Source organism: Ambystoma mexicanum, chromosome 6q, assembly GCF_040938575.1.
Source record: "Ambystoma mexicanum isolate Mex_15411 chromosome 6q, UKY_AmexF1_1, whole genome shotgun sequence".
Lineage (NCBI taxonomy): Eukaryota > Metazoa > Chordata > Amphibia > Caudata > Ambystomatidae > Ambystoma > Ambystoma mexicanum.
In genome coordinates, this window is record NC_090937.1 from 1,074,093,986 (window position 1) to 1,074,116,075 (window position 22,090).

General features: G+C 50.2%; 1 protein-coding gene across 1 annotated transcript in view; it reads right to left on the reverse strand.

Annotated features, from left to right (window-relative positions):
- The window catches only part of LOC138515308 (tropomyosin-like), a 38,809-nt gene extending 17,139 nt beyond the window's left edge, over positions 1-21,670 (reverse strand). The window contains exon 1 of the mRNA XM_069630212.1: positions 21,310-21,670. Within this exon, the coding sequence (XP_069486313.1) occupies positions 21,310-21,670 (361 nt within the window). The remainder of the gene's footprint in view (positions 1-21,309) is intronic.
- Between the last annotated feature and the right edge of the window lie 420 nt (positions 21,671-22,090).

Consider the following 22,090-nt stretch of genomic DNA (forward strand, 5'->3'; position numbering starts at 1 on the left):
CTTTTGAGGACCTTTATCAAAGATGTCAGTAAGGTCATCTTGTGCGAAAGGGAGAGCAGGTTCACTCCATCCTAGGTATCCACTACCCTGGTCATCAACTATCGGAGTCCAAACTACACATCAATCGAGGCATATGCATGTTCATCTGACTCAGGCTTTCCAAATTCTAATTCTGTGTCCACTCCACTGGCTGTCTGCAAATTCTCATATAGATCTTTTAGTCTGGACTCCTCTGAAATTAAGCTATCTGGGACATTTGGTGTGCCATACTATAATTATTAGATGGCTCATTGGCCTCATAAAATCCAGGAAAAACAGTGTCACGTATTCACAAATACCTCAACAATGCTGCCCCTTGTTACCTTGTGCAGAGAATTACTAAAAAAAACTCTCTCTCCACACCCCACTAGATTGGTTAACGCCAATTGCCTAATCATACCCAGATTCAGACTAATGAAAGCTGGAGGCGATAGCTTCCCTGTTAAAGCAGCGCAGCTTTGGAACTCACTCCCACCTTGAGGGCAGACCAAATAAACCTTAATCTCAGATACACCATTAAGTGGCTTATGGAAAACGACCGCTAACCTCTCCAGCGCTTATCTTGGACCTTCTCTACCCAAAGCATCTTCTCTAGCTCTGTCGACAGCTTTCAACTGTAAATGACCTACTGTCTGTTGTAAATATGTAATTCATGGTTGGACTTTGTCTGTATATAGTATTGTCCTCTGTAATTAATGTAACTGCCTGTATGCCTGTATGCCTAATATGATGTAACCTTGTATCCTACTCCCCTAAGTTGAAAGCATTTTTATAACCTTTCCTGTACATTGCGCCCTGAAAACCCCTGGGTTTTGGCGCGCACAATAAATAAATAAACAAACAAACAAACAAATAGAAGTCTGAGACTTAAAGAAATCCTTAGTAAAGGAGTGAAGCTTTTTTCAGGTAATGGCGTCGAAGGTTTTCAAAACTCTCGTGCCAGACGAGTCATCGATGTCTTTGAGGAAGACGTTTTTGATTTCGATGGCACTGAACTGAAGGCTTCGATGGCGTCAATGACCCGACTTGTCTTTTGACTTATGACTCAAAGTATCCCCTGATGATTTTTTCATCGTGCCGAGGTCTCGACGGCTCTCGATGTGGATCTAGCCTTCCTCCCGGGCTCGAGGGCGTGCAGGATTTGGTTCAAGGCTTTTCCTTACCGGCTTTAGAAGGCGTGGTGAGAGCATGGCTTGTCAAGGGTTTTTGGCTCTTGAATATTTTGCTTCCCATTCGGCAGGAGTCGGACGAGGACGTCAAAGTAGGCGACTTATGGTGCCTCTTCTTTGACTTCCTCGACGACGACGATAAGTGGTGGAAGACACTTCTTGACCTGGACCGTTTTGCCTTCATTCTTCGAGGAGAGTCACCTCTCGCATCGTCAGAAGAAGGTTTCTTCGACAGGGTAGTCGATGGGGATTTCCTAGGGACTCTACCTACTGCTAATTTCCCCTTTCGCGCCTTCAGAGATTTTCCAGTCATCGATTGACATGTTATACAGGCCGTGGTCTTGTGTTCCACACCGAGACACCACAAGCATACTCGATGAGGATCAGTCAGCAACATCTTGGCATCGCAGTCTTGACATTTTATAAACCCGGTCTTCGGGGTAGTTGGTGTCGAAGACGAAAACATTTTTGTATATTTCGCAAGGAAATACTGAAGCGTGCTGTAGTTCTCAAAGCGTAAACTTACTTAGAAAAACGGAACTGAAGCCCACGGGTGCTGCGCATGCTATTTAGGTCTTCGATGACATCATCCTCGAGGCAGAGGCCCTCGAGGGACATCGCGTCGACTGCATCGACGCGCAGTGCCCTCTGCTGAAAATTCTTTTCCGAAGCAGCGGAAGCTGGGTATCGAATACCAAAGATGAGGAATACGTGGGAGGACACAATCCATTAGAAATTTTCTTTCATTTGCTCACACAGGCCAGACAGGTCGAGAGAGTTAGGATGTGGTCTTCTTTTCGCACTCCTCAGAGCGGTCCAGTACGGTGCGTGGTGAGTACCCAAATGTGCCTCCCAGATAGGTTGGTGTGGAAGGGGATTCCTTGGGCTAGTCACCTTGTCTGAGTTGCTGTGTCATGGTTTTCCGAAGGACGGCAGAACCATAAAAAATCACACCAGGCATACACATCCCAGGAAACCCTGCCCCTGACTGGGACATACTACAGAGAGAAACCAATCTTTAACTCCAAGCAGTTAACAAAACCAAAATGACTGCATACCAGAGAGGAAGGCAGATTCCAGGCCACCTATAGACTGTGCGGTCATGCTGCAATGCTGCACTTGTACATCCCTCAAACACAGCTACCATGGACTCCAAGATGATGCAAAGGGCATGGGGCATATTTGAGGCTACAGAATCGGCATGTCTATCTAACAGATGCCCCTTACCACTTACCCAAAATAAAAAGACTAACAATAATTGACGAAATACCCTTAGGGAACCAATGGAAAAGGGGTCAATCAAAAATCCGGAGAGAGAGGCCGCCTTCCTGCAATAAAAAAACTCAAACCAAAGAGTAAATTCTCCTATCTTTCCTATCTGCTGGAGCAGAAGGATAGGCTGCAGCCGTTGAAGATGTTGTTGCTGTTTGAACCACTAAACTTTCAGGCGTTGGGTGCCTGTTCAGAAATGGAGGATCCACGAAAGCAGTCTTGTATTTCTTTGCCAATAACATATTAACAGATGGTATAGAATCTGGTTTTAACCAGTTCTCCATTACCCTTACTCTCAGGGCTGCATGGAAGGGTAGTACAGCTTCGCTAATTGGTCCATTGGTCCACTGTCTAAGATGTCGGTGAGATCATCGGTTTCCAGAGTGGCTACAGATCTGGACCATCCCAGATATTCAGCTACTTTACCAATAACCATTCTGTATGAAGGATAAGTGTAACCAGCTATCTCAGCATTACCAAATACTGTCTCCGGTGATGTTTCCCAACTACTGATTTCCTTTAATGTATCCACAAGATTCTGCATCTTGGACTCCTCTGATATTAATTCTTCTGAAACATTTGGGGTTCCATATTCATATTTAAAGGGGGCTGATCCTCTTCCTCCTCATCATCTTCAAAGATAGAACCCATTTGCCTAAACAAATCAGGTCTTGAAATGGGTTGGAACGATTTAGGCTCAGGAATAGTGTGACGACTCAGAGAGTGTCCAGGAACGACTAACACCCAGTGGATGGGGAAAGGAGAACCCGGTGCCCACTGTACCCAGTAAAATGAAACAGCCCGAAGCACCCATATTTGGAGAATGGCGGGGCCAGCCTATGGAGAGAGTGGAAAACCCGAGGATAAGGGCTGATGTAAATCAAACAAAAGGGAAAGAAGAGAACACCCACCAAGAGTGGACGGACAAAGAAGGACCCATCCCTGGAGATAGAGAGGAAAACCCTTGAGGAGAAGTTTTGGAGCCACGAGACGAGTTTCAGAGAACCGAACCACCGCATCACTGCAAGACGGCAGTTCCGCGGCAGTTCGACCAGACCTGCAGCTACAACGGCCCTGGGCTGGCTGACAAAACGCCTGGTAGCCTTCGGCCAGCCAGAACCCGATGGGAAGACCTGGAACGGCGAGAAGGGAGGAGGTGGGAGGAACCATTGCTTTGCGGCGAGGCCACAGTTCCGCGGCCGGTCAGCGGGTATTGTTACGTCCTTTCCTCCCCGGCGCCATCAACCACGACCCAACGCTCTGGCTCGGGTAAGAGGAAGTCGAGAACCCGGCGAAGCTTCTGGAGAGGCCCCGTTCGATCTTGAAGATTCCGGTAGAGGGGGAGCGAGGCTCAGACCCTCCCTCCAAGGTGAAGGCCCCAGGTGTCCAGAAGGTGACGATGGCCTTAATTCACCCTGCTAAGACCTCGATTGAGGATGTCGCCGCGGCCCTGGCTCAGCCTGTGGAGGTGACACCAGTGGAGGCGCCCTCAGGACCCAGAGTCTCCCTGCCACCGCGGAGGGAGTCGTCTTTCAGGCCCATTGAGAAGACCCCCACGAAGTCCTCGTTGGAAAAGGTGGGGGAGGGGCTGGTGGCCATCGTGGATACGGACATGACCTCTGAAGAAGAGCTCATCGAAGTCGTGGAAGAGGCCCAGCCCATCGGGAGGGATCTCGACGAGGGCAACGACGAGAGCGACGGTGTCGCCGACAAGGCTCCTCAAGAGCCCTCGCGCCCGTCGTTTCCGGCGCCGCAGGACACTTCAGCGGCCATTTTGTCAGCGATTCAGTCCTTATGCTCAGAGATAAGGACAAGGTTGCCTCTTCCCCCAACGGAGGTACATGAGCCAGACCCTACAGGGGAACCGGAGCCGGGACCTTCGGAAAGTCCACTGCATAAGAGGAGGAGGACGCATCCTACGCCACCTCTCCCACCTCTGCGGCCTGCTCTGCCTTCCCCCGGTCTACTACCCACGGGGATGATACACGCCCGACGAGATTGGATCCATTCATGCCATGATTTCCAGGGCATCCGAGCTTTTCCAGCTCTGCCCAGAAGAGAAGAAGAAAGAAGGGTTCCTTTACCAACGGCGCAGGGCTAAAAGGAAGACGGTCCTCGCCGTACCGCTTCTTGATGACATCTGGGATGAGGGGCTCGCCCTCCTCAAGAACCCTGCCACGGCGCCGGCAAAGAGGGACCGGTACGAGAAGAAGTACCGGGTCCCCGACGCTGCCCCCTTGTGCCTACGGGCACAACCTACCCCTGATTCGGTTGTCTCGGCGGCGCCAAAGAAGAAAGCTGGGGGGGCATCGGCCTGGACATCAACTTCACCGCCGGACGGCTAGGGCAGGAAGTTGGACACGATGGGAAGACGGATTATCCTACCCCGGATTCGGTCGTCTCGGCGGCGGCAAAGAAGAAAGCTGGGGGGGCATCGGCCTCGACATCAACTTCCCCGCTGAACAGCGAGGGCAGGAAGTTGGACACGATGGGACGACAGATCATCTCATCCGCAGCGATGACTATGAAGGCGGCCAACGCCCTGGCTATCGTAGCACGCTACGACAGGGAGTTGTGGTTCAAAATCGCCCCTCTGTTAGACTTCCTTCCGGACGCCAAAAGGGCTGAGGCCCTTGAAATCCTACAGGAGGGTGAGATTGCTTCGGACCACGCCATCACGGTGGCAACGGACCTCGCCGACACCAGTTTCCGTCAGTTGGACAACAGCGTTTGCTTGAGACGACGATGGCTCAAGGCCATGGATTTCCGACAGGACATACAAACCAAGGTTTTGGACATGCCCTTCGACGGGAACAACCTGTTTGGGAAGGCGGTTGATGAGTCCCTTCAGGCCATCAAGACAGACACAGAGACTGCCCGGGCACTGGGAGTGCTCCAACAACGACGGCCATCCTTTCGGAGCTCCGGAGGCAGACAAGGTGCCTCCAAGGGACCCGGCAATGGCTCCTCCACGTACCGCCAAGCGGCAAAATCTTCGTCCCAGGAAGCCTACAGGGGACGCGGCAAGTCAGGTGGTGCCCGTCGTCGACGACAGGGAGGTCAAGGAGGCAAGGCTGCCTCCAAACAAGATTGAACCGACCGTGGGGTCGGGCCCCCGCCGAAGCACCCCGGTGGGAGGCCGGCTGGCGAGGTTCATCAGCGTGTGGGAGTCCATCTCCACCGACCGTTGGGTGCTGGACGCCCTGGCCCAAGGGCACGCCCTCGAGTTTCAGAAGAAGTGCCCTCGCGTTCCACCCGTGGCCAGGAAGGAAAATCACGTTGGAAGTAAGGGCGATGCTCAAGAAGGGTGCCATTGAGCTCGTCCCAAAGAGGCTTCGGGGCTCCAGAGTTTACTCGAGGTACTTCCTCGTAAAAAAGAAGACAGGAGGATGGCGCCCCATCCTGGACCTACGACGACTGAACAAGTACATCAAGGCGCAGAAGTTCTGTATGGTCACCCTCCAGCACGTGCTGGGATAGCTGGAGGAGGGCGATTTCCTGTCTTCGTTTGACTTGGAGCATGCGTACTTCCACATCCCCATTCTAAAAAGACACCGAAGGTTCCTTAGGTTCGTGGTCCAAGGGCGGCACTACCAGTTCAAGGCCCTCCCGTTCGGATTGAAGTCGGCACCCAGGGTGTTCACCAAGTGCCTCGCACCGGTGGTGGCGCGGCTGCGCCTACAGGGGATCCACGTCTACCCTTACCTGGACGACTGGCTCATCCGGGCAAGGACGAGGGAGCTCGCCGTGGAGCACACTGCAAAGACCGTCCAACTGCTCATGGACCTGGGATTCTCCATCAACTTTCCAAAATCCCACCTGGTTCCGTCGCAGGTCGCCCTGTTTCTGGGAGCCAAGCTCGACACAGTGGCGCGGCTGGCCTCGCCGTCGGAGGAAAGGACCAGGACCATTCTGGGCAAGGTGCAGCGTCTGCTGGCCACGGACATGGCCAGGGTAAGATCTATCAAGTCCCTCCTCGGGATGATGTCCTCCTGCATTTATCTGGTGCGCCTTTGCAGGCTTCGGATGCGCCCCTTACAAGAGTTCCTCGACGCCCGCTGGGTCCAGTCGACGGGCAGCTTCGAGGACAGGATACCTCTCAACGAGACGTTCCGTCAGGCGATCCGGTGGTGGGGTAACCGATCCCATCTGTCGGCAGGCACAGACTTTCAGATCCCAGCTCACCAGGTGACGACGGACGCCTCCCTGGAAGGTTGAGGAGCGCACTCCGGAGATCTTCACGCGAGAGGCCTTTGGCTCCCGGAGGAGAAGTCACTCCACATCAACATTTTGGAGCTCCGCGCAGTGTTCTGGGCCCTCAGGTCCTTTCTTCCGTCCCTCAAGGGCAAGGTGGTGAGGATCTTCACTGACAACACCACCACAATGTTCTACATCCGGAAGCAGGGCGGAACCAGGTCCCCGGCCCTATCCAAGGAAGCCCAGGATCTGTGGCATTGGGCCGTCGCCCAACAGATGTTTCTGGTGCCTCTTCATCTAGCAGGAATAAAAAACACGATCGCCGACTCACTCAGCAGGGAGCTGCGCTCCTGCCACGAGTGGGAACTACGCCAGGATCAAGTGGATCGACTCTTCCGACGATGGGGCGAACCCCAAATCGATCTCTTTGCGACGGCGATGAATTCCAAGTGCCGGAGGTTCGCCAGCAGGTTCCCCCAGCCGAGGAGCATGGGCGATGCTTTCTCGTTCCCCTGGGACGGCCTATTTCTTTATGCATTCCCTCCGCTGCCGTTGCTGCTCCGGCTCATCAACCAGCTCAAGAGGTCCCGGTGCAGGATGATCCTCGTCGCACCAGCGTGGCCGAGACAGATCTGGTTCCCAGACCTTCTGGACTTGTCAACGTCCACACCAGTCAAGCTGCCGACGGACACAGACCTTCTCTCCAGAGAAGGAGGCGCCATTCTTCACCACAACCCAGAGTCGCTGAACTTGCAGGCCTGGCTCCTGCAGCACTAGAGTTTGGAGGGTACGACATCCCGGCCGACTGCAGAGAGGTTCTTGCAAAGGCCAGGACGTCCTCAACTCTCAAGTGTTACGGACATAAATGGAAGAGGTTCTCTGTCTGGTGCCGTGCACAGAAGATTAACCCTCTGCGGATTACGGCCCCTCAAGTACTGCTGTACCTACTGCTGCTAGCCAAAGCTGGACTGGCTCACGCCTCCATCAAAATACATCTGGCTGCAATCTCCCGATATACCAGGACTACGGGACGGGCGTCCTTGTGGTCTCATCGCCTGGTGAAAGAATTCATGATGGGACTATTCCGATCATTCCCGCCGGTGAAGGCTCCTGCCCCGGTGTGGGAGCTTAATGTGGTGCTGACCAGGCTCATGGGGGCCCCATTCGAGCCTATGCATTCGGCGCCTCTGAAGTTCCTGTCATGGAAGACAGCTTTCCTCGTGGCCATCACCTCCGCACGACGAGTGGGAGAGATCCAGGCCCTATCTTGCAAGCCTCCATACTTGACTTTTCATGACACGAGGGTGGTGCTGAGGACGCACCCCTCCTTTATGCCCAAGGTGCCGTCGGATTTCCACCTCAACGAGCCCTTGGTGTTGCCAGTTTTCTTCCCGTCACCTTCGTCGCCGGCCGAGAGGACTTTGCACTCGCTGGATGTAGCTAGAGCGCTGAAGTTCTACGTGGACCGCACAAAGAGTTTTCGGAAGACGTCACAGCTGTTTGTGAACTTTGGGACTGTGAATCAAGGGAAGGCTCTCTCGAAGACTTCCATTTCCAGATGGCTCTCCGGCTGCATCATGCACTGTCACCGGTTGGCAAACCGACCGCTGCCCAGCCGTCCGAGAGCCCATTCGACCAGAGCAATCGCTGCTACCACGGCGTTCCTGTCTGGTGTGCCCCTGCTAGACATCTGCAGGGCTGCGACGTGGAGGTCGACGCACACCTTCACAAGATTCTACTGCGTCAATCGGGACTCCAGGGAGGAGTCCAGGGTCGGCCAAGCAGTGCTGCGCAACCTGTTCGCCTAAGGTGAGCCTGGTGAGGAGGTAAGAGATGCTTAATGTTGAGTTGTTGTATTGCTTAATGTTGAGCCTGTTGCCACCTCCCATGGTTGTGCATGTGTGTACTGCTATGTATTCTCTTATTCATGAGCATGTGAATCCATGCCAGACCCCATGCTGGAGAAGGAACAAGTTACTTACCTGTAACTGTTGTTCTCCAGCATGGGTCTGGCATGGATTCACATGCGAACCCTCCCGCCTACCCCTCTGCGGCTCTTCACTTGGTCATACTGCCACTTTACGTGCTACCAAATCTGAGGATGGCTGCCAGAGGCAGAACTGATACTGATTTTTTCTATACCGAGGATTCCCGGCCTGACGACGGGGAATATTCATGAGCATGTGAATCCATGCCAGACCCATGCTGGAGAACAACAGTTACAGGTAAGTAACTTGTTCCTTCTTCTACTTCTGTCTGTACTGCCATCCTTTTGGATTCCGGAAGGCGATAAGGCCGTATTCTTACTGTTTTTCCTGCTTCTGTTTCTATATTATGTTCTGTTAGGTGGGTTTACCCTGGGAAGTAGGAGAACAGGTTTCTTAGAGGGTTGAGTTGTTCCTCCAGTTCCTTTTTCTCTTTTGAGGTAAGTTGTGTTCCCCACTGAACGGAAGCAAAAGCTGATTCCGATTTCTCTCGAATAGCCACCTGGATTTTTGTTGTCTCTCGGTCCGATGTCTTCCATTCCTTTAGGAGGTTCACGTGGTAATGCTGGTGTTTCACTTTCCGATCGGGTTGTTCTACCATGCAATTTACTGGGCCTAAAACCCCTGTTATTTTATATGGCCCCCTCCATTGCGCCAACATCTTGTTATGGCTTGTGGGTAACAACACTAGTACTTGGTCTCTGATCTTAAAGTGACGGACTCTGGTTCTCTTATTGTAGTATTTTTCTTGGGCCAATTGTGATCTTCCTAGATTATCCCTGGCCAATTCCCTTAATTTGGTCAGATTATCTCTCAATTCTAACACGTAATCTGTTAGAGTAGTTGTCTCCTCTTGTTCCTCCCACTCATTTTTAGCTATGTCCAGTACTGTTCTTGGTTGGTGACCCAATAGCAACTTGAAGGGTGAGAATCCCGTTGACCACTGCGGGATATCCCGTAATACCATGAGGACCCAAGGTACTGCTCTGTCCCAGTTCTTTCCTGTAGGTGCCGTTACCTTCTTGAGCATTAGTTTGATAGTTTTGTTATAACGCTCTACCAGGCCATCTGTCTGGGGATGATAGATGGACGTGCGTAGTTGTTTGATTTGCAACTGTTGACAGACATTCCGCATTATTCCTGACACAAAATTCCTGCCCTGATCTGTTACAATTTCTGATGGAATACCCACCCGGGCAAAGAACAGTACCAACTGGTTGCAAACTTGCAGGGTACTGATTCCCCACATGGGAAAGGCCTCCGGATACCTTGTAGCATAGTCAACTACTACCAACAGGTATTGGAACCCGTGACTACTGGGCTCCAATGGTCCCACAACATCCATACCAATCCTGAAAAATGGCTCTTTTATCAGGGGCATGGGTTTTAAAGGAGCACGTGGTGGTTTAGTTGGGTTGGCTTTCTGGCATGTTGAGCATTCCTCACAATATATGGTCACTTTGCGATAGACCCCTGGCCAATAAAACCTTTTTAGGACTTTCTCTAGGGTTTTTTCCCAAGCCATATGTCCTCCGGTCTGATTATCATGGGCCAACTCCATAATGGACTGTCTGAAGCTTGTGGGTACTAGTAGCTGTTCTACTTCCTGGTCATTCTGATTCTTTGTAACCCTGTATAACAGTCCCCTCATGATTTTTTATTTAGGATAGGTAGCTTGGCTATCCAGGTCTTCCATCGCTTGTTCCCGGACATTCCGTAGGGTCGGGTCCGATATTGTTTCGCTTCTAAAGGAGACCCTTTTATCTTCCGGAATCCAGTCTACCAGCCCACTGAACTTTTCCACCCATTTTCTTTTTTCTTCCCTCACTTCCCTCCTAGATTTCCTAGCTAACCTTCCATTACTCCCTATAATGTCTGTATGGGAGAAAGGAGCTTTTGTTAACCACTCTGTGTCTCGGACACAGTCTTCAAAGTTGGGTAGATCAGTGCCTATTACTACTGGGGTTGGTATATGTGGCATGATGGCTACCTCCATTGGTGTACTAACCCCGTTTACTTCTATGGTGACTTGTTCGGATGAGTATATTTTGATGTCCCTGTGTACATACTTAACCGGTATTTCTTGTTCCCCCCTTTTCCCAGATACACTTACTTCTGGTCTTATGGCTGTTTGTTTGCTTCCACTGTCGATCAAGCCTTGTCGGGGTACACCGTTGATACGGACCTCTACCAGGTAAGGCTATCGTCTTCTTCAGAATTCACGAGTCTGGGTATATCCGACTTCCATTGGTTCCGGTTTATTCTTCCCCATTCCCCGCAATCAAAACATTGGGGCTGTCTGTTGGTGGGTGTCCATGTCGCTCCCTTGGGTTCCACTCGTATTGGTCTCGGATCAACTGTTAGTGTTGCCCCGGTAGGTACTATTTTGTTTGCCTCCAATGGACTTATCCTGGTGCCTCCTGCCTTTGGAATGCGGTAGCGATATCTATTGCTTCATTAAGGGTGGGTCGATGTTGTTGACGGACCCACCTTTGCATGGTACTGGGGAGGGCATCCACAAACTGTTCGAGCTTCACTTTTTCTAGAATTTCCGGAACAGTGCAGCTGGCTGGTTTTAACCATTTCTCGGTTAAATCATGGACTCAGTAGTACAGCTGCCGTGGAGTCTCTCCATTGCGCAGTCTGGTTTCTCTGAGTTTCTGACGATAAGCCTCCTCATCCGCGCCCATCCTTTCTAGAATGGTTCTTTTGATGTCAGCGTAGGCTGTGTCCCCATTGGGGTTTGCATAGAGCCCGTGTCATGACCCATAGAACTTGCCCTTTCTGGACTTCCTGGTCCTTATCGCGACGGGGCTTGTATTCCTTGTTACTCCCAACATGGCAGTGCCAAGTGACTTGCCTCGCACTAGCCTTTATGTCGGACACAGCACGTTCTATAAATTGGCCACGCCCCCGCGCGTCTGAACGCTATCATTAGGTAGTGACTAGATGTGTGTGTGCTGTTCGGCGAATCCACTATTCCTAGTTTCCTGGTCCCTTTTTCCTTCCTACCTCCTTTCCCCCTCTAAATCTGCTCCCGGAATCCTCAACCCTAGCGCCCGCTACTTTCTTCCTGGGCATCCTGGAACTGCGACCTCCTGGAACTCTGAACGCGCGCTGGAGACAGACGAGACTCGAGCGAGCCTATACAAGACCCGATCCGTTCACAAGAGGAATCCTCCCGCGGAACAGAACAAGAAGCGATCCCAGGTGAGACGGGGGGAGATTTACGACAGCCCGTTAATAACGGTGCAATAAAATGTCCCCATTTATCCACAGGCCATTGGGAATTTCTAGCAACCCTTTCAAAGTTTGTGAAGAAATATCCTGGGTCATCCCCTGGTTGGTATTATTGCAGTATGTTTGATGGGGCAGGCGTTGCTCCTCTATAGGCCACCACTGCTTCTGTTACCTTTTTTAGTGCATCTTAGCTGGCAGCTTGTAATTGCAGCGCCTGTTGTAGTGCTTGCTGATCTGCTTGGGCTTGGTGATCCTGAACCTGCACCAATTGTTGGAGCTGCTGCTGTCCATCGGCCAACGCCTTGATGATTGTCTCCATGTCGTGTTTCTGGAACCCACCGCTGCCACCAAATTTGTGACAATGAGACAGCCAGGCGGTGTTGAATCAAGAAAATCTGGTCTTTATTCAGACTTAACAAAATATGTAACAAAATAACAAAAATTATTTTCCAGGAAGAGTCCTTCCGTCTCTCCTTCTTTATTCAGCAGTGGTTTCTTCTGATTCCTTGCAGGGCACGATGTATGGACCTCTGGCAAGTCTTTTCCTCCTAGTCTTCATATGCCCATGTGCTCCCCGTAACTCCTGCCTCCACGTCTGGTCGGTTCTACAAAGAGAGTGTCGGTTCACCGCCTGACTGTCTCATTGTCACAAATAGATTTACAATCTTCGAGAGCAAAGAATGCTCCGATGAGGTCGAAGGCGTCAAAGGTTTTGACAGTTTCTTTGAAACTGTCGACGAATGCGCTGACATCTTATGTTCCTTCAAAGGCTCAATATGAATTATATGCCTCGAAGGTTCAAGTGTCAAACATGTTGATTTCTTCGAAGAAGGCTTCGATGCCGATAGTGAATGTTTTGAGGTAACAGACACTGGCTTTTTCTTGTGCGTCAAAGAAGATTCCTTCGATTTATGTCGAGGAGCATCTCTTCTCTGACTCTTAGGCGCACAACAAGGGAACACACGGGACTCCCTACCATTCTCAATAGACACTGAGGGATGGCCACTTTTCTCTGACTCCTTTAGAGGAACACTCAGAGGAGCATGTCTTTTAAAAAATGTCTAACATTTTTAAGCAGAATTTTTCTAACTGTGCTGGAGTTGAGTTCTTTTTTGGGCAACTAACTCTTTCAGAAGAGGAAGATGAAGACGTCGACGAGGACCTGTGACATCGTTTCTTACCCTTTTTATGGGAAGAGGATGATGAGCGTCGTCAACTAGACCTCGAAGGCCTATGTTTCAAACGTTTTTTAACAGGAGAGACATCTCTTGAATCAGAGGAAGATTTCCTCTTCAAAGGGGTAAGGGCCGGGGATTTGGAAGAGGGCTTACCTGCTTCGAGTTTCCCCTTCCTTTCCTGCAAGGCCTTAACCGTCATTGACTGGCACGAGCCACAGTAATCGACCTTGTGGCCCGATCCCAACCACCACAGACAAACAAGGTGCGGGTCTGTAATCGACATCTTGGCCCCAGACTCCGAACACCGCATGAAGTCCATCTTCGGTGTGGAGGCCATTTCTTAAAGTAAGAAGAAGTTTTATCGCTGAGGCAAGTAGCTCCGAAGCACGCAGCAATGTGGAAAAAATGAAACTGAGGTAACGGTCAGCACGCGTGCCAATATATAATCAGCATCGATGTCACGAAGGACGCTTCGGAGGCCGTTGAGGACCAAGATTCGACGCTGCATGACGCTCGACCCTATGAAAATGTTTTCCAAAGCAAGCTGAAAGCAGACTTGAATATATCAAAGATGAGGAATGTTTGGGAGGACATAATCCATTCGAAATTGGTGATTCCAAAATGGCCACCGACTGGAGAGCACCGGAATTGTAGCTATCCTGCCTTCCGACACCTTCATTAAGCTGTTTTGCATGCGAATACCCTCCCTGGGTGCAGAAAAATTAGAGTAGTGGAAGCTGACTAAATGAGGAATGATTTGGGCCTGACCTTGGGGCAGAATACAGGAGGATTGGCGTGGATGTTATCACCCCGGAAGATGGAGTAGTAGCGGTGAGAGCACGTCCGCCATTGTTCCCAGACTAGTGAGACAAGGGCACAAGAGGAGAAGAGGAGCAGACCTATGGGACCTCGTGGAACTGGCAGGGGACGCATGTGTGGGACAGCGGTATCCGACGGAGGAACGGGAAGCTTCCCGAACGGCCTAAGGAGACAAGGGAGGACAGAACGGCTGGTCGGTGAGCATTTGGGGAATCAGGCACTGCCTAGGAACAGGGTGACAGCTCCCACCGGCATCCGACCAAAGGTGCGAGTGGGCCTGAATGGAGACGTAAACAGATTCTTCAGAGGGCGGTCATAAAGAGAGAAAGTACTTGGAGTGTTTTGATTCCTTTCTGGCTTCTCCACCTGGCACAAGGGAGCTCGGGTAGTAACACTGCTGGAGAGACTCCCTTCCCACCCTTCCAAAGGTGACTGAGATTCTCTGGTGGCACGGCACCGCTGCACGCAAGTGTGGTGCAAAGGACAGCAAAGTTACTCTCTATGTAGCCATACCTCCGGTGATAATCAGGAGAAAATAATTATGCTACTGAGTTGAGACCCCGGGAAAGCAGTGCTCCAGCGCTGGCAAATGGACTAGGCCACAGCAACCAGAGTGAAGCGAGTGAGTGTGCACAAAAGTGGGAGATGAAAGTCACCTACACGAAGAGACTGATCCCGGAAGGCTGCATTGGTGACAAAGGCATCAGCAATCAAAAAAGGCACAAGTAGCTCTGATCTCACACAAAACCCAGGCTGAGCTTGATATTGTACGGGAACGTACTTTCCAGCATCAGAGGACTATTTTTTAGGCAAAAGAGTATAAAATCTGAGGATGTCTTAAAATAGGGGGAAGGAGATACAAACTATCAAAAGGTGTGAAGAAAACCCAGGAAGGCACCATACAAAAGATGTGGAGAAGAGACATGGGAACCGCTCCTGAGGGTGAAGGAAGTCTGGAAAAACAGGAATATATGGGAAGTCAAGGTGATGACCAGGCGGTCACACAACTCATTCTTTTTTTAATATAACAGTTTATTTATTTTATAGTGATACATCAGAACAAACATTCACTTCGACGTCACATATCTGTTTTATCAACACTTTGGCCTCCCGAACCCCAGCACTCAGCCGCCTCCCGACCCACTGTTCAAGATATCAAACACAGTATGGCTCTCAACTCCCCTCCTCCCATTTATGCCAGATCTTTGTCGCCTTTTTGGTTTTTGGGGCATCCTCTTGACGTATATATACGATGTTCCATGGTCTTGCACATGTTTACATCAGCAACCCATTGTGCAAAAAGAGGGCACTCCTGGGACCCCTACAATTTAGCAATATTATGTTTGATAAGTCCCGTCATTGTGGACAGAAAGAGTCTCTCATAGCTATTAGTAGTTCCATCTTCACCAATCCCTAATAATAGCATCTTGAGGTCCATTGGTACCTCTCGTCCCAACACACCTGCTAGTTTATCACAGCATTGCTGCCAGTAGCGTTAGACCTGGGGGCATTCCCATAGGGTATGGATAAACATGCTCTCCCTCCCATGACAGCGTAGGTAGTTAGGGCTAGTAGCTTGTTTCCAACGGTGGAGTGCAACTCTTGGATAATACACCCTATGTAAAACCTTGAGTTGTATCAGACGGAGTCTAGCAGAAATTGCAATATCACATGGATTCATCAGTGCCATTATCCAGTCCTCTCGTTCAATGGTCCCCACATCCACTTCTCACTTCGCTTTAAGGTTAGACAATTCTGTTGTCGCAAATGCGGTTATAACAGTATACATTGTGGAAGTTACCTTGGTGAGTATACGTTCCAAAAGAATGTTTCGCTCCAGTGGTCTACATTCTAGCATATCTGAAATTAAGGGAAGATAGGTGTGCAGTGCTTGGATGAGTTGGAGATAGTGATAATGTTCCATACTGGAAGACCGAATTTGCATCTCTGTTCTTCGAAAGGGGTTACCTTTCCCCCTGTAAGCATGTCACCAACCGTCACAACACCAGCCTTCACACACTCCGACCAGACCGGCAGTTTGTTTATTTCCGGCAAGTTACTGTTTCTCCATAGGGTTTGTACCGGAGTCACTTTTTTATTCCTACCTATATGCTTGTGGGCTACCCTCCATATTAATGCTGTGTGTATTGCCATCGTCCGGGGAGGCGACCTGCCAAGGGGTTGGTATATATTCATTGCCCCATGACCTCAGCCCTAATGTGTGGTAGCTCTGGGTCACCATGAAGGATGTCGTTGATAACCATCATCTGGCTTGCCCAATACTATGATTGAAGATGTGGTAGCCCTATCCCGCCCTCCCAGATAGAGCGTTGTAGTGTATGAAGAGGAATTCATGGATGTCCCCCTCCCCAGAGGAGACCTCTCAGGATACCCTCTATTTTGTTAAACTCCAGGTCGGGGATTTGCAGAGGGGCATTTTGCATGATGTACAAAAAGCATGGCAGTGCAAGCATTTTGAAAAGGGACGTTCTACCCAGTAGGGTCAATGGAAGCAGTGTCCAGTGCCGGGCATCAGTAGCGTATCGTTCAGTGATGGGGTATAAATTATGGGTTAGATATTCAGAAAGATCTTTTGCTATCTGTATCCGCAAGTAGCAGAGATGGTCATATTCAATAGGGAATGGGCAACTTGGGGAAACTATGAGGTCCACACTTTGAATCGGGAAGAAGATCGATTTACTCTGGTTAACTCGTAGCCCACTGAATGCACCATATTGCTCTAGCATTCTTATGATGACTGGACAAGAACGAACCGGTTCAGTTATATATATCAAGAGGTCATCTGCATATAGCGATACCCTGTCCTCTCCGCCCCGGGCCATCAAAACCCCACCCACGACTCTGTTTGACGGAGCAGTGCAACAAGGGGTTGAATAGCCATTGCAAATAGCGACAGGGCTAGGGGGCACTCTTGACGTGTCCCCCTCCCCAACGGGAACGCCAGTGGAGACTCATATAACAATTGGACGCAACCCAAAAAGGTCTCCCCGAATCCCATCCTCCGCATAATTTCCCAGAGAGTCAATAGCTAGTTCTTGAAGGATAGGTGCCCTCTCCAGCATCAGATGTAGTCTACGAATGGTCATGCGTGTCGACCTGTCAGGCATAAAGCGACATTGATCCGGGTGAATTAGAGAAGAGAACACCGTTTGCAGTCTAGCCGCAAGTACCTTTGCAAGAATATTTGTTTCGCTATTAATCCATGAAATTGGTCTATAAGAGCTACACAGTTCAGGAGATTTCCCCTGTTTGGGGATAACTACAATGTTAGCCTTGCACAGATCACAGGAGAGGATTCCCTGTTCCTTACAATGGAGGAACATTTTATGTAGGGGGCTAGCCATTTTTTCCCCTCACAGTTTTTTCCATGTTTCAATGGGGAAGCCGTTGGGACCCGGCGTCTTCCCAGAGTGTAACTGGGAAATTGCCGTCGCAATTTCAGATTCTGTGATGTCTTTATCTAGCTGTGTTTTTTGAGTCTCGGATAGACAGGGTAGTGTGATTCTGTCAAGCATGGTACTATTTATTGGTATGGTCGGGGTCTTGTAGAGTGCAGCATAGTAATCCATGAAAGCTTCAGCGATATCGCAATCCGTTTGCACCAGCCCAGTTTGTACAGTCAGAATCTCCCTAACATGGTGGATTCCTTCATCTCGTCGCTCAAGCCAGGCCTGTATTTTGCCAGCCTTGTCTCCGGTTTCGTAAATACGTGTGCGCATTTAGGAATGGGCTTATTTGGCATTGTCCAGGGCAACATTCTAGTGGCGTTCTCTGGCCGTCAGGTGGGATCGGTGTGTGTCGGGCAACCCTATAAGTATGTGTTTTGCCTCTCATTCAATTACTTCCTTTTCTGCATCCATCACCTTTTGCAGGTGCGCCTTTTTATTGGCGGATATCCAGGAGAACATCTCTTCTCGGAGCACCGCCTTATACACTTCCCACATCACTTCTGGGCTATGTGCGGTATCGTTATTGATTTCAAGATAAGCAGTCGTCTTATCCCGGATATGGTCAATAAACTCCGGAAAGCCAAGATAGTAGTTGTTTAATCACCATGAGGGGGCTGTAGTGGGTCTGTTCGTCTTGAGTTCTAACATTAGGGGTAAATGATCAGCGATTCCTCGAGGGAGCAGGCTCACAGTGATCGCTCTATGTGCATCTACTGTTGGGAGAAAAAAATAATCCAGCCTTGAGAGAGAGGCGTGGACCCTGGAATGATAGGAATAGCTACGATCTAGTGGGTGGTGTTCCCGCCACAAGTCACTTAGACCAAGTGCAGAGGCAAAGGCCGCCAGCTTCGTGCGTGCTTGGCGATTCCTCCCACGTATATGTGTGCAATCTAGTCTCACATCCATAACATCATTGAAGTCATCGCAGAGGACCCATAGGTCTGGTGGATGGGTTGTGAGTATAGTTATTATGTCATCAAGTAGTTCTGTGGTGAGTGGCGGGGGGGCACATATTGCAAGAATTGCTATGGTTTCTCCCCATAGTCCAGCTTGTAGCAGCACAAACCTACCTCTGGGGTCTTGTTTGACCAGAGATAGAGTAAAGGGAAGCCGTTTGTGAAGTAAAACCAAGACTTCCCTGGAGCCCATAGACAAACCTGCATGGAGTGCGGTGCGATAGTTCGTTCTTCGAAAGAAGGTACATGTTGTACCAGCCAAATGTGTTTCGGTGAGGAGGGCAATGTCAGGGGAGTGTCTATTGAGAAATTAGGTAACCAGAAGTCGCTTAATCCCCGAACCCAGGTCGTTAACGTTGCATGTATGGAACCTCAAAGATCTCTTGCTACCCTTGGCCATTCCAAAACCGGGAACAGAGGGTGCACCTGATTGTCAGATGATATCCGGGAAGTATTGTGTTTGTATAGACAGTGGTTCGGGAAAGTGAATGCATGGTTGATTCAGACATGTTAGTATAAGAACAAGAACAAAAACAGCAGAACTCTCCCCCACCCCATACTTTTCCCCAATCCAAAGCATCTGTCGCCCGAACATTTATTAATAGCCAAAACAACCGTCCATCAGCATCAAAACAAGAACATATTCCGCCCAGAAAATAATCTGCAGCGTATTCTGTAGCAAAAAAGGTAAACCGTATTAACCCAACCAATCAAAACTTGGGGGCGGGGGTGCGCTGTACTGCACAGCAATTATCCAAGCCTCGTCAGCCCCACAGTCCGTCCACTACAGAGCAGGGATTTATCTGCCCATCAGTAAGGCCCTTGTCAGTGCACAATGTAGTTATTTTCTCAGTCTTCCTCCAGTTTGTTTCCTTAAGGTGTTGTCTGTGGGTGCAGCTAAGTCTGGTTCTTGCGCATCCGGCCGCTGTTCCGGAGGGGTTCGCTTGGGGTGGGTTCAGGGTTTGTTATTCGCCTTGTTTCTTTCTGGCCCCCAGTTGCCCTCCAGATGTTGTTCGTTCCACTTCCAAGCCTCCCGGGGATCTGTAACGTGCACTGTAGTGCCTTTATGATATTTCTTTAACTGCGCTGGGAACAACAGGCCATATTTGACATTCATGGAATATAAATGTTTTTTAAGTTGGTCGAAGGATTGTCTAGCGTGTTGCACCTCCCTGGTGTAGTCCGGGAAGAAAGTGTCATAGGCGCTACTCCCGAGGGGCCAGGACTGGCCCAGCGCCCTCGGAAGCAGACCCGTCTTCCACTACTCCGGATCCAGCAGACCCCTACAGGGGCCCTTTGGACCGTGTCCTGGCGCCAGGCTCATGAAGGATTTCAGTCCCGGCGCCATAGGCGCCGGGCTCATATTGATAAGCAGTGTAATAATGCTTGGGTGGACTTACCTGAGGCAGACCATGCTGCATATTTACCCAGAACAATCCAGTCTGGTTGAAGTCCCCAGCCATCAGGGCTGGGAGGAACTATTCCCTCCATTCAGGAACTCTTTTCTTACCTCGGTGGAACCGGTGGAAGAACACACACTGGAAGCACTTCTCTGCTATTTAAACCACGCCCGATGGAAAACACGTGCTTCGCGTTATTCTGCAGCAGCAGCAGGACGCTCACCGAGTCAGCTCCTGCATTCCAGGTCCAGAGTCATCTTCAGCTTCCGCGCAGCAACCAGTGGATGAAGAAAGACACAGAACAATACTTACCAGATCCCGGAATCCAGTCACCGGCAAAACCTGCAAAGAATAAACATAAGGTTAGAAAAGTGCAACTCGCTCGCAGCCGCGCCCGCTTACCTGATCCATCCGTGATTGCAACAGAGCTAACCGCGGCCTTCTCTTCGGCAGCTTCTCTGCACCTGAAAGGCAAAGGACATAATTAAAAAGGGGTTTGGGTGAAGGCAGTCGCATTCATCTTAACCTACCAGTTTTTGCACGCGCAGAAGCGGCCGCATCAACCGCAGCATCCCGGCACCTGAAAAACAGGAAAAAGACATTATTTGAGGTGCCATTAAAAGCGGCCAACGATCATTATACTTACGTGCATCGGCACGTGCAGTGGCAACGGATATAAAGCCTGCAGCATCCCGGCACCTGAAAACTAGAAAAAGGACATTATTAGAGGTGCCATTAAAAGCGGCCAACGAACATTATACTTACGTGCACGTGCAGCGGCAACGGAAAACTACGCCCACAGCATCCCGAGGCCTGAAACAAAAGAAAAGGGACATTATTGAGGTGCCCATCTTTTAAAGCCTAAAGACTACAGTATACTTACAGGCATCCGCTCGTGCAGTAACGGCGGCATCGCTCTTCGGCATCCCAGCACCAGTGCCACAACTAAGGCCGCAAAAGACTTGAGCCTCAACACTGAACTCATCCAGTGACGTAACTGGAATCCACGCACCTCTGCACCAGACGCAGGATGGAGAGCTCAGCATTTATACGCCTAAGGTGAGAGCTCGCCGAGACAAGTAGAAAACTAGGCTGTGGGAGAAACTGGCGATTGGTGGGAGAAGGAATCCCATCAAACGGTGATTAACCCTTTTTCTTCCACCTGCAGAAAACTCAAGACATTCGATAAGAGGAAGCCCAGTCCTGAGAGTCGTCCAAGCTCTACGCTTCTCAATTGAAGAAACGATAGCAGCCCAGCCGGGATCAGCGCCTCCGTGGGAATCAGGTGAGCGTTACAGAAAGCAATCCGGGACCCATTGTAGGTAATTGACCCTTTTGCACGAGCCATTCGTAGTAATGCGTCGCAATCCCTATAGTTTAGCAATCTGGCAGATACCGTGCGTGGTGGTGCACCTGGGATAGGTCGTCCTGACGGCATGCGGTGAGCCCTTTCAATGGAGAAGAAGTTAGAACATGTTTTGGGTGCAAACATATCTACCAGCCATTGTTCAAGAAAGAGCTCCATGTTTGGCCCTTCTGCTTTCTCAGGCAACCCCACGTTACTGTGCCATGATCTGCCCTCACCCTCGTCCACACGTTCCTCCAATGTCTTTAGACGCGCCATCACCCTTGACATCTGTTGTTCCACTGTGTGGAGCCCGTCCTCACGTTCAGAAATGTGCCATTCTGCCTCTCCTGTATGGGAGGATAGTGTTGGGAGGTCATGGCGCAGAAGCGACACATCCGCGCTGATGCCATCCATTTGTCTTTCCATGGAGGTGCAGCAGTTAGCAAAGGCATTCATCACATCTCGTAGGGAGAGGTTTTCTTCCATTGCCACTGTGTCGCATGGCGTTTTTTGATCAGTAGGAACAGTTGTGACAGTCATTGTATACTGTTCCATTCTACTCTGGGTAGAGGCCTTCTTGAGTTTATACTTGACCATTGTGCATATAGTACTGAGGAGGAGCAGGGGTGGTGTTGGATTTATAGAGTCAACCCGAGGGCTTTAACAGTCATAGAAAGAGTTAAAGCCTAATGGCACAGGAGGTATGTTTACTGCGAAATGTTATGGCCTTTGTTAGGGTGGCGGGCGATGTAACTCGTTTTGCACTCTCTGTTGATCTGATCAAGAGTTGCGTGCTAGGGACCCCGTGGTCCCCGGTAGCTCAGGCAGGGGGCACTTTCCGCTATCAGGAGAAAGCCGGTATAGTTGCTTAATTGGTTTCAGCCGGTGTCACAGGTCCTGAAACACTGCGCAGCCTGAACTATTTTAGCATCCCAGTGTGCAAGTGTATAGACCTAGTGTTGCAGGCTGCTAGTTTCAAAGGGCTGTCCGCGCATAGTGCACAGGCTCCAACTCCCT